Genomic DNA, 17,966 nt, shown 5'->3' with positions numbered 1-17,966 from the left:
GCTAAAAACAACAATAACATAAAGGCATTGCATAATTGTGAACTTAGGTTCCCCTTTCCCAATATCCTGTTATTCTACAAGGCCACTGAACATGCTTTATCTTGATTAGGGTGTTTGGCAGTGGGAGGTGAAATGTCTTCCTTTAGGGTAATTGGGAGGGGCACTTCTGCACATCACTGGGTTGTAGAGTACAGTATACAAAAGCTAAACTTTTTGGGCTACAACTGCAGGAATCACACTAGCTGAAGGATGTTTAACAGTGCATATCGGCTCAGAAATAACTTCCATTGAGAGATTATTATTATTATTATTATTATTATTATTATTATTTATATAGCACCTTAGATTTGCACAGGGCTGTACATACAAACAATAAATAGATAAGAGCAAACCTGCCTATGGCATACAATCTAAGAAATAATAGGATAATACATATAAAATACATAGCAATACAGGAAATGGTTCAGTAAAACAGGCAACAAAAAAGAACATCAAATAGCAAATGATAATCACGCAATGTTTCAGTAGGAATTTCTCCCATGTAAGAAGCCAAGATGACTAAATGAGTCTGCCATACTTCGGGCATATCATGAGAAGACATTACTCACTGGAGAAGACAATAATGCTTGGCAAAGTGGAAGGCAGTAGGATAGCAGGGAGACCATGCTATAGGTGGTTTGATTTAATCAAGAAAGCCATAGTTATAAATTTGTAAGATCTAAGTGGAGCAAGACAGGGGTTCTTGAAAAGCTTTTGTTCATAGGGTTGACATAAGACTTGATGGGAAATAGCAGTAACCAAATATGCATAGCAGCCTTCTCCAACCTGGTACCCTCCAATTGTGTGCAACTACAACATTCCTCACTGCTAGCCCACCAACCTAGTGGCTTGGAACTATACAGTCCAACACACCTGGGAGGGAAAGTCTAGAGAAGGCTGGATTGCAGCCCAAGTGTTGTTGACCCAACACAGGGATCTGATGCCATTCCAAGGGTAGGATAGTCCGGTTCATCTTTAACAGGAAGATCCCAGGTGCCGGTGACTGATAACTTCAGACTTCATATATGCAGGATCCCACTGGGTTTCATTTTGTGTTTTCTCCTATTCAGCTCACAGATGAGACTGAGGTGAGATTCCAACTGCATGTTCTGGCTAGTGGCAATGGGGTTTGCCAAACTACATAGACAATGCTGAGAAGCCCTTCCAGACTCCATGTTCCTACGCACTGGCAAGAGAGTAAGAAATGAGCTGCCTTCCCTGCTCCCCACCAGAAATAACACTGCTACAACTGCCTGTGGCCAACCTAAGACATGTTGCTGTCTGGGGGAAAGAACAAGATGGCATCCCCCAATCTTTCATGCACAGAAGCCAACTGGGCTGGCAGTTGAATCATTCTGAAAAACCACACCTGAACGCTGTCCTGCACTCCCACCCCTAAAAGTGCTGGACAGTCATACAGCAATCTTCTCCAACACACTGCCAGGATCAGCCACCAGAGCAACTGCCTCATGCTGTCCAATGGTATGCAGCTGTTGAGTTCTACTGCTCTCTTTTGTCTGACTTTATAATAAAGAAATTATTTTTGCTGCAAAAGAAGCTTGTTCATTTACATCATTTGGAGTCACTCTGGTTAATTGTCCAGTTTTAAAATTTTCATCCTGTATAGTCCTACAGAGAGTTAACGCTTGGAGGAACTTTCCCCCTAAAACCAGCAAAAACAGTGCACTGTGCATTTTTTGTGAAAATAAAATACAGATGGGGTCATGGGTGTAAACCAAATAAAACCACTTTGAACTCCTTGAGGGAAGAGTAGGATGCAAATATGCCATTTGACAACTAATCTCTTTAGTTTGGGTTTGTCAGACTGATCTTCCTCCTCCTTTTGCTTTGCTCTTTTGCCTACCCTTACGTATCTTGTCATTCATTTTGTAAGGCTGAGGGCAAGGCTTGTGTCTCCCCTCCACCCAGTTATGTATAGCGTCTGCTGCTTGCTTTGCGTATTGAATTCTAATTGTTGTGAGCCTCTTTGGGAGGCATTTTTTTCCCTCTAGAAAGCGGGATAAAATTATAATTGATTAATAAATTAAATACTCTTCCCCCTCCCCCCTTTCTTGTGTACATATGTTAATCCTGAACCATCTTATCTTTCCCTTTCAGAACAGGAGATGGAAATAGCTAATGCAAAAATTACATTTGTCTCTTTGTTCTTTTCTTTTAAAAAAGAATTATTCTGAGACTTTATTATAATAAAGATTGCATTATGGGGTCTGGCTGAAAGTCCAATGCAAGCGCAATCGTATGTCTCCTTACTCAGAACTGTGTGAAGTACTACAGAATTTAAAGTGATTCCAGGGTGGCTGAAATCATTTCGCTGCCTGAGGCAGGAGAGCAAATGGTTGTCCATCCCCTGAAATCCAAAGTCTGAACCATTTATTTTAGCATTTGAGGCAGAGCAAGGGTTTTATCACATGCAGTGTTTGAACTGCCATTAAAGTTTGAAAATGTCACCTTTGATGATACTTATTACACAACACCGTCTCCGTTGCTGCCTTACTCTCTAAGCATTGTTAGAGTGCTCCTTGTAATTGATGGGAAAACCTGTCAATAAGCCCCAAATGCCCTGCTGTTCCATTAGTCCTCGAGTGTGAAGTTCTTCCTGCGGCAGTTATAATATTGGTAGTCACATGGTGTCAGTGTCTCCTCCTCTCCCCCTCACTATTCCCAAGCAAGCTTTTTCCTTTTCTTTTTTTTTAAAAAATCCTTTCTTTTTCTTTTCTTTTATTCTTAAAATTTTGTTTTAGCATACCTCTAGAATTGCATTAAAAAACAAAAATAAAAAACCAAATATATGCTGGGTAGGGCATAAGTCAGGAAGGAGCAGTTAAGGAGGAATGTGGAGGAGAGCATGAGATCGCAGTTGTGCTATTGCAAAGATGTGTGAGAGGGAATGCTTCCAAACCAGTATGTATCTGGTTCCCATTACTAGCATGATCGTGGTGAGAACAGGCTTCATGTGATAAATGTCCCATATCTCTCCATTTCCATGGCAAAATGATAATCCAGTCAAACCTTGGTATCCCTGGGGGATCTGTTCTGGACCACCTCACAGACACCAAAAAACGTGGGACTTCAAGTTCCATTCTCCCTAATGGCAGCGCAATGTGTGCATGGTTGCTAGTGCAGCTGCATGCATATGCCACCATTGGGGGCAAAGGGGGCTTGCCATCTGTCGATGGGTTTTTGTGGGTTTTTTGGGCTATGTGGCCATATTCTGTGGATGCTTAAAATCTGTGGATGGCAAGCCCACAGATAAGAAAGACCCATTGTAATAAATTATTAACTAGCAATTTGGGTGTTCTTTCATGGTACCCCAGATTTGACACCTCCCTCCACCTCAAGCCAGGGCCAGCCCTTATGGGAGCTGTAACTCATGGATAGACACCTGCTTTGTATTTAGGAGGTCACAGACCTTAGCATTAATGTGAAAGACTCCCAGTCAGAGTAGATGATATTGACTAGATCAGTGGTTCTCAAAATGGTGGGGTGGGACTCCCCAGGGAGATGTGAGAGTTGCTCAAAGGGGGCACAAGTCTTGGAGGCTCTGATCTCTCCTCCCCTTCTTCTTCTCCCCAAACTTTTTAATGCGTAAAATTTATTGAATTTACTTAAATAAAACTGTTCTAATTGAAATGATAGTCTTTCCTTATAAAAAGTTAACATATGAACATGCATGAATGTGGGAATGAAAATATGCACACTAAACAAACAAAATATTTGCATTCATATACTACGTCGAGTAGGGTGTGTGTATAACATCCATGTGTGGATGCAAAGGGGGGTCCCAAGGATAAACAATTTGAGTACCACTGGCCTAGGTGGACCAGTGGTCTGACCTGATAGGAAGCAGCTTGTTATGGCTTGCTTTCAGGCATATGTGAGTGCATACAACTTCAGTCTCAGGCCAAGTCCCCCTACCCCACTCCAGCACCCCTGGTACCTGGTGGCTCTATGATTTCCCACTCCCCAAAAGCAATGGGACAGTGAATCCCCTTCAGCTTGTAATGCAAACTTTAAAGGAGCTAGCTAAGATGCTAAACCCCAGCCTGCACAATATGTTCAGCACATAGCTCATTTAAACCTCAGTTTACACCTGGAAGCCAATTTGCCCTCTCACCTAAAGGAGCTCTGCAGGGTACTGAACTCTATATTCACCCAAGATTAAGCTTCTTGGATAGTTCATTCAAACCTGGAGACTAAACCCTGGAGCCAATTCACCACCTCACTTGCTTGTAATGCACCAACAATCACTAATCAGCAGTGGCCAGACAATTGCCTTTAAGAAGCTCATAAGAAAGACAATGGAGAAAGCCATTGATGATGATGATTTATTCATTTGTATTGAGACTCATCATGGCACTGAGATTGCATGCTTCTATGAGGCAGGAGGCTATGATGACCAGTGCTGCTGGTAGGGTCTCTGTGTCAGACAGGCTTTTGCTCAGGGGCCAGACTAAATGGGCCAAACAGCAGCAGTAGTGGAGAGTGGCACTGGCAGAGGATCTCAGCCTCAGGAGAAGACCATGGCAAGCCTCCTCTGAACAAATCTTGCCAAGAAATCCCTATGATAGGTTTGCCATGGGGTCACCATAAGTCAGAAAGGACTTGAAGGCACACAACAACATCAACAAATAGAGCTATAAATAAACCCTATGAAATGAATTTATAGTTACATAAGTGCAGCTTTTATTTGGTCCTGTCCTACTTTTTTTCCTTGACTATCCTACATTTGAGATGCCTGTTCCTCCTGGAAGAATTTTATGACATCTGGTCACCCTAGTGCCATCAACCCCAGGGTGACCAGATGTCCTATCACCAAAGGAGGACAAGGCACCACCAAATTTAGGACATTCAAGGGGAAAAACAAGGATATTACAAAAATAAAAGCTCAAAAACACTAATATAAATGTAAATTCCTGCTTCTTAGTCATGCTTAAGATGGAGGACATTTTGGAATGCTTCCCTGGACAGAAGGTTGAAATGGAGGGCAGGTCTTGGAAAAGGAGGATGCCTGGTTTGACACCACTTTAACTGCCATTGACTCCAGCCTATAGAACCCTAGGATTTGTAGTTTGGTGAGGCACCAGAGCCAGGGCGACCAGATGTCTTCACTGCAAAGGAGAACAAGGCACCAGAAAATTTAGAACCTTAAAGGAAAAAATGGTCATGGCCAAATAAAAGGGTAAAGCATTCCTATAAATATATATTCATGCTTCTTTTTTGTTGTTATCCACCTTTGAATTGATCTTGAACCATGGCAACCCAATGGATGAGGCATCTTCAAGACTTCCTGTCTTTTCCAGCAATTCATAGCTTCTCCTGATGTGTCCAAAGTATGACAGTCTAAATCAGGGGTAGGCAACCTTTTTGAGCCGGGGGCTGGGTTGCTGTCCCTCAGACAACTGGGGGGCTGAAGCAAAAAAATAAATAATTAAATAAATTAAATAAATAAATAAACCGGGACAAATGTAGGGCAAAATTTTAAAATGGAGGACACTTTTTAAAAACATGGAGGACACGCAAAAAAATTGCTGATTTAAAAAAAAAGTTAATATAAACGCATGTTTTGGAGGCTTCTATAGACAATTGCCCCCCTTGCCTGCCACTTGCCCCCCTTGCCTGCTGCTTGCCCCCCTTGCCCGCCTCCTCCTGATAGGCCAAAGGCCCCACACCCTCATGCGAGAAGCCAAAGGCTCCGGCGGCAATCAGCAGCAGGACCGGGCTGGGGCTGGTCCCAAGGCCTTGCCGGGCCACATCTGGTCCGCGGGCCGCAGGTTGCCTACCCCTAGTCTAAGTCTTGTCAGCTTGGCTTCTAGGGAGATTTCTGGCTTGATCTGTTCCAGGACCCATTTGTTTGTCCTTTTAGCTGTCCATGGGATCCTCAGCACTCTTCTCCAGCACCTCATCTCAAATGAATGGATTTTCCTCCTATCTTCTTTCTTGACTGTCCATCTCTCACATCCATACATGGTAACAGGGAATATGATGGCTTGTATGATTCTGACTTCTGTGCTGAGTTGTATATCTTTGCATTTTCGGATTTTTTCTAGTTCTTTCATAATGTTTATAAATTAACCCTGTAGCATTTCTGAGACTAAGGGCATGCCTAAATGGGCCAAATGAGCCAGTTTCCCCCCTCTCTCACTACAGCTTGTCTTCACAATGCAGGGCCAAAGCCCCAATTTGACTAGAAGGTCTTCATGATGTGAATCCAGACCACCTCCTCTGCCTTAAATTATTAAAAAGACTGACCTTTTTGCTCTAGATTTTCCAGAAATATTGACACTGATTGACACTCGGTGTCTTGTTTTTGACCTCAGAAGGAGCAGCCTGTGCTAGTGGCAGTGGCAGTGGCACTAAATGGCATAGCCGGATGCGTGTGTGTAGACAGCCACCCAGAGTTGCTACAGAGTGCAGGGGTAACAGAGGGAATCGGGGGGCAGTTTCAGGACTAGAATACTCCAGGCACAGCCTCAGCTACTCTGGTCAGTGTAGACCCACCCTAAACCTCCCTTTGATATTTTTTTTTGGGGGGGGGGCAAGGCAAGGACAGATGTTTAGAGGTCCAAAACCTTTTCATCCAAAATGTAACAACACAAATAGACATATTAAATGAAACAATCAGGTCAGGTCGCCACTCTTAAGTCCATCAGATGACTGGAAACTACATGTGGGATCCAACTATAAATATGTTGCTTGATATCAGTGTGAATAGAGGGCCTCTTGCCTCTTTGGTGGAATGGATTGGTGCCATTATGGGGCACTATGGTGAGAGCAAAGAGGAAAGTCCTTATGTACTATTGGCCTGGATGTGAAGTTGAAATCCTTGGACACCAACCTACCTACTGCATTTACTTCTGTAAATGATTTAGGATATTTGTAAAATGTCTTTGAACACTCCCTATTATTTTTGGGTTAGGGAGAGTTTGGGATATAATGAAACATTATGGTATTATTGTATTGTATGGATATTTTTAGTGTGTAAGCCGCTTCGATCATTGGAGAAGCGGGATATAAATAATAATAATAATAATAATTTCTTAAATAGGGCCATTATTTTGTTGCTGTTGTTTTCAAATATAGTGTCCAATGGTAATGGAGAGAACCTGGACACCCCGGTCTTAGTCAGCATGCTCCAAATAATCATAATGCTGCAATAATAATGGAGTACTTTTGGGGGGTAATATACCTCCCTGGACAGAAAAGGCTGAGATTCTGTGATTCCCCACTTCCAAAAGCCACATACCCAGTAACCCCATAACCAGGGGTGCTTTGATGGTGGCTTCTTGCAGGGCAGGATGGGGTTGAACTGGGTTGCTTTGGTGGTCTCTTCCAACTTGGGTACCACTTTGGGGAAAAGGTGGGATAAAACATAAAATAATAAATAAATAAATAAATACAATCCCTCTGATTTCCTGACTGCAGTCCCCAGTCTTAGTCACCATGCTCCAAATGGAATGAATATATATATGGAATGTGTCTCCCTGGACTGAAAAGGCTGAGATGGAGAATAGAGGTCCTGGAAAAAAGAGGACCATTGGTCACCAAGAGGGAAAATCAGGTGTCCTCACTCACCTTCCAAGGCGCATGCGTAGCCTTGGAAGCCTTGGGCGAGTCCACTTCTAGCTTGACCTGCTTGCCTGGGCGCATGCGCGTTCCCATCCCACTCCCCCTCCCCCCAAACTTTCCCTTTTTGGAACCTTCCTAAGGCTGCTGCTGCTGCTGCTGCTGCTGCTGCTCTGGATTCCTTTTCTCCCGCGCTCTGCCTCTCCTCCTCCTCCTCCTCCTCCTTGCCCCTCCCCTCCTGGTTCCAAAGGGCGCGCGCGCGCTCTGTCTCTCATTCCCAGGCTCTGGGGCGCGCGCTGCCCGGGTACCAAGCTTGCAAGGCTTTTGCAAGGGAGGCAAAGCAAAGCAAAGCAAAGAGGTTGCAGCAGCATTAGCAAGCAGCAAGCAGCAAGCATCAGCAGCCAAGATGGAGTCCAGGCTGGATCTGCAAGGAGCAAGCAAGCCTATCTAGCAGGGGGAAGGCAAGGGGGACCCTGCCCATTGCAGCCCCCTACTCAGCTTGGTACCCACCCCTCTGTGCCCCATGGCCTTCCTTCCCCCCAGGCCCCCTTTGGGTTGACTGGGGCTCCTTTGGGGGGCAAGAAGGAGGAGGCTCTGGTGGTGGTGTGTGGTGGCCATTGCCCTGCTCTCCTCCCCGGCCCCCTTCCTCCCTCTCTGCCCCCGGGAGTCCTCTTCTCCGTCCGCCGCCAGGATGCTGCCCTCGCAGGAGGCCTCCAAGCTCTACCATGACAACTACATGCGGAACTCGCGGGCCATCGGGGTGCTGTGGGCCATCTTCACCATCTGCTTCGCCATCATCAATGTGGTGGTCTTCATCCAGCCCTACTGGATCGGCGACAGCGTCAGCACCCCGAAGCCCGGCTACTTCGGCCTCTTCCACTACTGCGTGGGCAACGAGGGCAGCCTCAAGGAGTTCACCTGCCACGGCTCCTTCGCCGACTTCCGCAGCATCCCCTCGGGCGCCTTCAAGGCCGCCTCCTTCTTCGTCCTGCTCTCCATGGTGCTGATCCTGGGCTGCATCACCTGCTTCGCCCTCTTCTTCTTCTGCAACACCGCCACCGTCTACAAGATCTGTGCCTGGATGCAGCTCTTGGCAGGTAAGGAGCCAGGGAAGGAGCAGGATTCCCACCCAGAACCAGGCCCTGCCCTGGCCCCTGGGCCCCCCTCCATAAAGCCAGGGGTGCTTGGATGGTGAGTTCCTGCATGACAGGAGGATGAACTGGGTGGCCCTTGGAGTCTCTCTTCCAACTCTGGGATTCTATGATTCCCCACTCCAAAAAGCCACATACCTAGTAACCACATAACCAGGGATGCTTTGATGGTGGCTTCCTGCAGGGCAGAATGGGTTTGAACTGGGTGGCCTTGGTGGTCTCTTTCAGCTCTAGGATTCTATGATTGCTACCTTCTCCTCAAACCCCAAGTACTCAATAATCAAAATACTCCAAGGGAAGTGCTTTGACTGTGTATTTCTGCATGGCAGAATGGGATTGGATTGGATGGCCCTTGTGATCTCTTCCAACTCTAGGATTCCTCACACACACACACCCCAAAACCAAATACCCTATAACCAGGGGTGTTTTGATGGTGGCTTCCTGCAGGGCAGGATGGGGTTGAATGTCCCTTGGGATCTCTTCCAACTATATGACTTTATGATTCTCCACCCCCCAAAACCAAATACTCAATAACCAGCGGTGCTTTCATGGTGTTTTCCTGAAGGGCAGGGGGATGAACTGGATGGCCCTTGGGGTCTCCTCCAACTCTATGATTCTGTGATTCCCCACCTCAAAAAGCCACACACCCAATAATGACATAAACATTCTGCAGGGTGAAATGGAGATGAAGTAGGTGGCCCTTGGGGTCCCCTCCAACTCTAGGATTCTGTTATTCCCCACCTCAAAAGCCACATATCCAGGGGTGCTTTGATGGTGTCTTCCTGCATGGTAGAATGGGCTTGGACTGGGTGCCCCTTGGGGTCTCTTCCAACTCAAGGATTCCCCACCCCCAAAAAACAGATACTCAGTAACTAGGGGTGCTTTCATGGTGTTTTCTTGAAGTGCATGGGGCTGAACTGGATGGCCCTTGGGTTCTCTTCCAACTATATGGTTCTATGATTTCTTCTCTTCTACAAAACTCCAAAGACTCAATAATCAAATACCCCCAGTGTGTGTGTGTGTGTGTGTGTGTGTGCTTTGATTGTGTTTTCATGCATAGTAGGGGATTGAACTGGATGTCTCTTGGGGTCTCTTCCAACTCTATGATTCTATGTTTCCCCATCTCAAACAATCAAATACCCAATAACCAAAAAACTGGGGGGTGCTTTGAATATGTATTCCTGTCTGGCAGGGGATTGAACTGGATGGCCCCTGATTTCTCCTCCAACTCTATGATTCCCCACTCCCAAAAAGCTGAATACTCAATAATCAGGGGTGATAGTTCCTTCCTTCAGGGCAAAAGGGTTGGGTTAGATGGCCCTAGGTGTCTTTTCCAGCTCTGTGATTCTATGATTCTGTGATTCCCTACCCCTCCCCCCCCCAAAAAAACCCCCAATACCCAAAAACTATAACTACATAGCCAGGGGCATTTTGATTGTGCATTCCTGCATGGCAGGGAATTGGACTGGATGGACCTTGGGGTCTCTCTCAACTCTAGGATTCTATTATTCCTCATCCCAAAACCAAATATGGCACACCTTTGGTATCTGCTGGAGTTTATTTCCAGGATCCCCCTTGGATACCAAAATCCGTGGATCTCAACTCCCATTAAATACAATGGCATAGTGAAATGGTGTCCCTTGTATAAAATGGCAAAATCAAGGTTTGTTTTTTAGAATTTATATTTTTTGAACATTTTCAAACAGTAAATACTTGAATCCATGTATAAAGAAATAATGGATGAGGAGGGCCAACTGTAAACCAGGGGTGCTTTGGTTGTGAGTTCCTGCATGGCAGGGTGTTGGACAGGATCACCCTTGAGGTCTCTTCCAACTCTAGGATTCTATGATTCCCCACCCCCAAAACCAAATAATCAATAACCAAATAACTGAGGGGTGCTTTGATAGTGAGTTCCTGCATGGCAAGGGTTTGGACTGGATGGCCCTTGAGGTCTCCACAACTCTATGATTCTATGATGTCCCCACACCTCAGACACTCACAAACACCATAATAATAATAATAATAATAATAATAATAATTGTATTTATTTGTATACTGCTCTTTTTCCAGAACTGGGACCCAGAGTGGCTCACAATATTAAAAAAAATACAATTAAAAATATAGAAAAGGAAGGAGCTCAGATCCAAATGATAGAGAGTGGGACCGCTTTCCACTCTGGGATAGGGAGCTAAATGCAGAACAGCCTCATCAGGTATGAAGAAGAATGGGTTTGAATAACCAGAAGTGTTATTTTGGTCAAGGTGGACAAACTTGGGCTATATGGCCATCTGTGGTGGGTGCTGGGGAGGGAAAGAAAGGTACATGTCCATTTACACACATGGTGTGCAACCAGGCTGTCCTGGGTTGTTGCACTTATTTATAATGGGATTTCAAATTCTCTGAAGAGGCCTGTCAAAAGCTCCTTTACGCTGGGGTCAAGTATACAAAGCCACTCTGGGTAGGTCCAATGAGATGAGAAGAGAAAGTCCAATGAGGTACCTGTACCATGAACCAGGGTGGTGAACATGAGGCTGTATAGATCTTGCTGGACTGCAAATCCCTTCAGCCCTAGCCAGCATAGTCAGTGGTAAGGGCTATTTGGGCTTGTATAGCCCAGTGGCGCCTGACATGCCACATCCTACCTTAAGGGTAACAACCATAAGGAACCAGCAACTGGTTTAGATCTTCTAGGCTAGTGGTGGGAACCATGTCACACTCTAGCTGTTGTTGGACTGCAAGTCCCAGCAGCCTTAACTGGGAACGCTAATGACATTTGATTCTGCATGATTCCCACCTCTCTTCTGGGCCTACACAGACGCTTTCTTTGCAGAAGTGAAGTAACAACACATCCAGATTGCCCTGTTGCCAATGTTACATATTAGAGTAGAACTGCTTGGGTCACATGTGAAATATTATGGCAATGTGTGAATATGTGTGTGAATAAAGGGATGGGATATTAACTGTCTGCTGGTGTCCCTCACTGAGATGCGGAATGTGACATTTGATGTAATTTCATGTAAGGCAGTGGGCCTAAAACTTTGGCCCACTGCCAGCGTTGGTGACCCTCATCCCTTAGCTCTGGCCATGTTGGCTGGAGCATCAATGTGCTGAAGTCCCCAAAATCTGGAAGACTAAAGCCTTGAGAACCATTGACCTAGGGTTGGTTGGGGCCCAGGCAGAAGGAACTCCCCCCCCCCCCCCCCCCCCCCCCCCCCACCCCCCGAGCTCAGATAAATGATTGCAAACTGTCTCCAGCTTAACTGGAAAATTGCTCTGACTTTAAGACTTAATGATTTCAAATGAGCTCAAAGATCAAATCCTCACTGTGGGGAGCTGGAGACATAATCCTCAGGATTGGTCAGACTCGTTGTGGCTGCTGAGGTCTGTCCATGGTGCTGAAGAGGGGCCAAGGGAGACTCAAAGGACACAGAGGAGAATGTTAGTTGGTTGCAATGCTTGGGAAAGCTTTGAGGCCACAATCACACATACACATGCACAAAATATCACACACACACACACACACACACACACACAGAGTCATGGAGTCTGATTTCCTGATCACTTTAGGCCATATGGGGCAGGTGTAAAGGAATGTGTAGTGGATGAGAATAAGATGCGGAAGTTATTGTGTGGAACCATGGCGGGGGATTTCAGTAGGATGATGTTGATTATTATTATTATTGCTATTATTATATTTATTTATATCCTGCCCTTTCCCCAAAACTGGGACTCAGAGTGGCTTACATAGAAAAGTGTTACATTAAAACAAAATTAAATTATGATATTATTAAAACAGATTGCATATAAAAGAATAAACTATTGGTCCAAAACACACTGCAGAAATAATCCAGTTTGAGACCGCTTTAATTTCTCTGGCTCAGTGCTAGGGAATCCTTGGAATTGTATTTTATTGTGGCACCACAACTCTCTGACAGAGAAGGCTCAGAGGGGCGACCTCCATTAAGTTTATGGTGCATGCACCTGTGGTATGCGCACATGGCCATTCATGCATATGGGGCTTGAATATCCATGGATTTCCGAATTCACAGCAGGGGTTTGGAACAGATCCCCCATGAATTCAGAGGGAGGACTGTAATGAAAATGTTATCCATAAAATAGGAGTTTGCTGCCCCAGTGTGAGTAAGCCAATGTCTACACAATGAGAAGGATAATTTGTAGTTTTATTTGTTTCAGTGAATAGGTATCAGTGGTCTCATGACCCAAAAGACTGACACCAAGAAACAAACATTCATGCACTTTTCCATATGATAATCACACAGCATCCTATCTCTGCATAGCTATAGGTCCAAAACACACTGCAGAAATAGTGCAGTTTGAGACTGCTTTAATTGCCCTGGCTCAGTGCTAGGGAATCTTGGGAATTGTAGTATATTGTGGCACCAGAGCTCTCTGATAGGGGATGGCTAAATGTCTCACAAAACTACAGCTCCCCAAATTCCCTAGCATTGAGCTAGGACAGTCAAAACAGACACAAATTGGGTTTGTTTTTTTTCTACAGTGTGTTTTGGACTATAGTGTCACTAATTCCCCTATTGGCTTACCATTCCCCCCCAGTATACTTCATCAAAACCAAGGATGATGAAGGTATCTCCCCTCCCTTTCAAAATGGAAGCAGGAAGGCCTTTCCTCTCATTATAAAAGCATTTTCAAGTCGTTGCTCTGGGCTCAGACCCAGCTGCCAGGCCCAGCCTAAGGAAGGAAGACCTGAATCCCAAATGAGACAAGTTGCCTAGATCAGCACTCTGGAAAAAAGTGGTGAGTTAATGTCTGATGAGCAGGAAGGGGGATATATCTTTTTTAAAAAGATCTATTGGGCCCTTTAGGACCGTCCAGGAAAAGTATACGTGGGGGATACTGGCTAGGTGAGCTTTGCTATATCTGAAAGTATGGATTAGTGTTGCTGGTGTTTCTCTCTTCCCCCTGATAATGATTTTTAAATTATGAGGAGCATTTACTCTATTTGCCAGAAAAATGCAGACATTACAGTGGGTATTCCTTATACAGCAGTTTCTCTGGGCTAAGGGTTCTGGTTAGCTGCAATGCTCAGCGAGAGAAATAAATGGCTGTATTACAAACCAGGTGCTGTACTTTGAGTCGCTGAATGGCTGATATACCACTTAGCCAGAGGTGTGCAAAGTGTGACCCACTGGCCACATACAGCCCTTGGAGTGTGGCCCTTGAAGTCCCCATGAAGCCTGCCAGATCTCACTTAAAATTAAAAAAAAACAGGCATTTTTTTGTTGCCCCCAAAGGCTCAGAACCATTGCAAAACACAACAGTTTTGCCCACCTCAAGCCACCTTTTGTTGCTGCTGCTGTGTGCCTTCAAGTAATTCCTGACTTATGGCGACCCTAAGGCAAACCTACCATGGGGTTTTCTTGGCAAGTTTCTTCAGAGGGGGTTTGCCATTATCATCTCCTGAGGATGAGAGAGTGTGACTTGGCCAAGATCACCAGTGGGTTTACCTGGCTGAGTATGGATTTGAACTCTGATCTCTTGAGTCATAGTCCAACTCTCAAACCACTACATCCCACTGGCTCTTGTATTAAATTACATTACATTAGTATATTCTACTCATAGTAGGCTAGCAGTGAATCAGCTTTATGGCTTCTCCTCCTGCATCTACTTTGGGTTGCAGGTTTTCCCAGCACTGAACCTGGTCAGAAATAGGAACCAGCAGCTGCATGGTTCCAATTTAACCCAGAACAGTTGAAAGAGTTGTAGTTGTAAAATCAAGAGTGGATTGATTGGGAGCTGAAGTCTAAAACATCTGGATGACCCAAGTTTGGCAATCATTGATCTAAAGGATGAAGCAAAGGAAAAAGATACCAAAGGAATTACAGAATTCCAGCAGTTATACCTGTTTGTACTTACCCTTAAGATTGGATGGATGAGAGAAGAGAGGATGGTCAGTGCTTCCAGGTCAGTTTACGCTCTCATCTTTCATCAGGGGATGGTTCCTTTTTTAAAATAAGAGTTATAGTACACTATTTACATTGAACCATGGATAAGTCGATTCAGGCTTTTTGGGTCAATTTTTGTACTAAAATTTCTAGGCTTATACATGAGTATATAGAGTATATGAAAACAGTCTTGTGTTTTGTATAGATAAAGTTGTTCTGCCTAAATTAGGAGTTCATTTTACTGCAGTCAGTGGTCAGGCTAGAAGTTTTTAAAAATAAAATTAATTTAGAAATTAAAAATGAAAGTAGATAAGAAATAAAAGTATATATACAGATTAGGAGCTGGATCTGTCCATTTTCAAATTTTGTTGTCCTGACTTCGGTTGTTCTTAACTGCGTTTTAGTCAACTTCATATCATGGCAACCCATGAATGAGACACCTCCAAGCTCCCCTGTCCCCCTCAGTCACTCTGCTCACGTCCTGCAGGGTCAGGTCTGCGGCCTTCTTGATTAAATCTATCCACCGAGACTCAGAGGCATTTCTCTCTCTATTGTCCTCCACCTTCCCTAGCACTATTGTCTTGTCTAGTGAGTCATGCCTTCTTATGGTATGTCCAAACGATGACAACCTTAATTTAGTCACAGCTTCCACAGATAATTCAGGCACGATCTGTTCTAGGACCCATTTGCTTGTCTTTTTGGCTGTCTTCGGTATCCTCAGCACTCATCTCCAGCACCACATCTCAAATGAGTTGCTTCATCTATCAGCCTTCTTCACTGTCCAGCTCTCACATCTGTACATGGTGATGGATGGAAAATACAGTGGCTTGGACGATCCTAACTTTAGTGTTCCATTTTATATCTTTGTACCTTAGGATTTTGTCTAGTTCTTTCTTATCCTTTCCAAGCCCTAGATTTCTTCTGATTTTCAGACTGCAATCTCCATTCTGATCAATGGCCGATACTAGGTATGGGAAATCTTTAACTATTTCAATTTCCTTGTCAATTGAGGAGATTAGAGATATGAAGGCTTAAGTCTAGCTTGTCTCCCCTTGGTTCATTCATGCCAGCTCTGGAAAAAAAATAGTTTTTCACTAGGAAAGTGCATTATTTTAATCCTGAACTCAGTATTTGGCAGTGGTGGTTTCCAGGTTAGGGGGGTGGTGAATCCATTCCAGGTTTGAGAAAGGTTAAAGGAATTATCCAGCCGCTTAACCCTTTCCATGAAATAGGTCCAGCATTTTAAATGGTTTTCTAAAGTTCAAACAAAAATTCTACCCCATTGCCAGCTGCCACTGGTAGTTGAGATGCTACAGGATCTGGAATGATTTCTCCCCATGCAGGTTGGGCAGGTGGAAGAACCAGGTTAGAAGCAATATCTGGAGAGAACAGCACTTTGTTCACCTTGGAGGTGACTGCTTCAAACAGCTAATATGGGGATCACAAAATAATTTACTTAATATTTACTTTGTTGTTGTTGTGTTGTGGAATTTTCTGCCTCAGGTTCCGAAATAACTTGATTAGCCTTGGGTACTTTGTTTCTTGATTGAGGTGGAGAGGGAGAATTCTCTGCTCTGTGTCAGGTGGCTAAATGTCTTGGGCTGAACCCAATAGCTAGCTAGTAATTCAAGCCACAGAAAACTATTATGTACTTATTTATTTCAAATATTTATATCCCGCATTTCTTTCACAATGGGATTCAAAGCAGGTTACAATAATTTAAAAGACAGAAGTACAAAAGTTTAAAAAATGATTAAACATTATTAACTATTATTAACTATCCCTCTGACAAATACAAATACATGACATCCACACATTTCCAGATAAAACAAAAGGTCTAGAAATCGATATGCCAAGGGATCTTGTTGCACCTTTGAGACTGACTGAAAGCAGGAAGCTAATAGATGAGCTTTCGTACACTTGAATCTACTTCTACACATGCATGGGGTGGATTGGAGGGTTCAGGGACAGACCTATATAAGCAAACTGTGTGCAAGAATAACAATAGAAATGCAAAACTTGTGGGTATGGAGATATATCAACATTACATCCCAATACTCCCACCACCTTTCATATGGTTATCTATCCACCTTGGCTTTAAGCAACAGCCTTCCCCCCTAGTGACCATCATTAGAAGCTGAACTTGTCACCTCCATTTCATACCCACATGTTTTGCATTTCTATTGCTATTCTCACACACAGCATGCTTATACAGGTCTGTTCCTGGACCCTCCACTCCATGTCTCTGAGGAAGTAGGCTCTAAATTACCAAAGCTCATACTACCATCTTCTTTCTTTTAGTTAGTTTCAAAGGTGCCACACAATCCCTTTGCATACTGATATTTCAGACTAACATGGCTAGGTCTCTGAATTCCAAGGTCTAGAAATGTGCCTCTTTGAAATAAATTTAATCTGGAATCAGGAATCCATGCCTTGTACCTGATACCTGACAGAATCCTTTCTATATGGAACTGTGGATGATTATTACCCAGACAATCAGATTTGTGAAGAGCTTGGAAAAGTTTCTGTTTGGACAACCATTCCCAGAATCCCCCTGACATGGCTAGAATTCAGGGAATTAATGTACAAAAAAGTAATTTTTCTATGTTTAGGATTTGTGAAATCATTCTAGACCACTCAGCTGAAGGACCCCTGTGCTCTTGCACACTGTTGTGCACCACATTCATTATACTTGGCTTTCCAAAGTGGCTTACAATTAAAATCAACAACAAGATACAATACAACTTAAGAAAGTATGTTTGCATGTGTGTATGTGTGCATGTTTTGTGGGCAGAAGAAGAGGGTGATACCTGCACCCATTTGCATGCTCTTCTCCCTTGCTTTGTTGAAATACTTTTAACATGGCTTTCTTTACTAATTTATTCTTTCTGTGCTTGTTTAACTAAAACCAATTGCTGAATCTCTCCCCCCCCCACACCCCGAAAAAGAAAATAAGAGCCAAAATCCATATTCATATGACTACAGAGATGTGCAGGGGGCAGGGAGACATCTTCAGTGTTAGTAACCTAGTGGTTCCCAATTTCAAGTCCTCATATGTTAGACTACAACTTTCACAATTTACAGTGAATTTACAGTATTGGCAATGGATGATGGGACCTGCAATCACCAACCACTGGAGTGGGGAATTCCTATTGGAAACCACTCTTCAACCCTTCCTTCCAGCTGCTAGTGGTTTATGGGCTCTGCATTGTCCTTTCCTAGTGATAATCATTTTCACATACAAGTGGGCTCCAATAAAAACCAAACT

General features: G+C 44.0%; 1 protein-coding gene across 2 annotated transcripts in view; it reads left to right on the top strand.

Moving 5' to 3' along the window:
- Positions 1-7,823: 7,823 nt before the first annotated feature.
- LHFPL4 (LHFPL tetraspan subfamily member 4) overlaps positions 7,824-17,966 on the top strand; it is a 97,226-nt gene continuing 87,083 nt past the window's right edge. For both annotated transcript variants that reach the window (XM_042455859.1, XM_042455858.1), the window contains exon 1: positions 7,824-8,720. In XM_042455859.1, coding sequence (XP_042311793.1) covers positions 8,315-8,720 — 406 coding nt within the window. In that variant the 5' untranslated portion in view covers positions 7,824-8,314. The remainder of the gene's footprint in view (positions 8,721-17,966) is intronic.

Source organism: Sceloporus undulatus, chromosome 2, assembly GCF_019175285.1.
Source record: "Sceloporus undulatus isolate JIND9_A2432 ecotype Alabama chromosome 2, SceUnd_v1.1, whole genome shotgun sequence".
Lineage (NCBI taxonomy): Eukaryota > Metazoa > Chordata > Lepidosauria > Squamata > Phrynosomatidae > Sceloporus > Sceloporus undulatus.
This window is presented reverse-complemented; position numbering and strand designations above follow the sequence as displayed.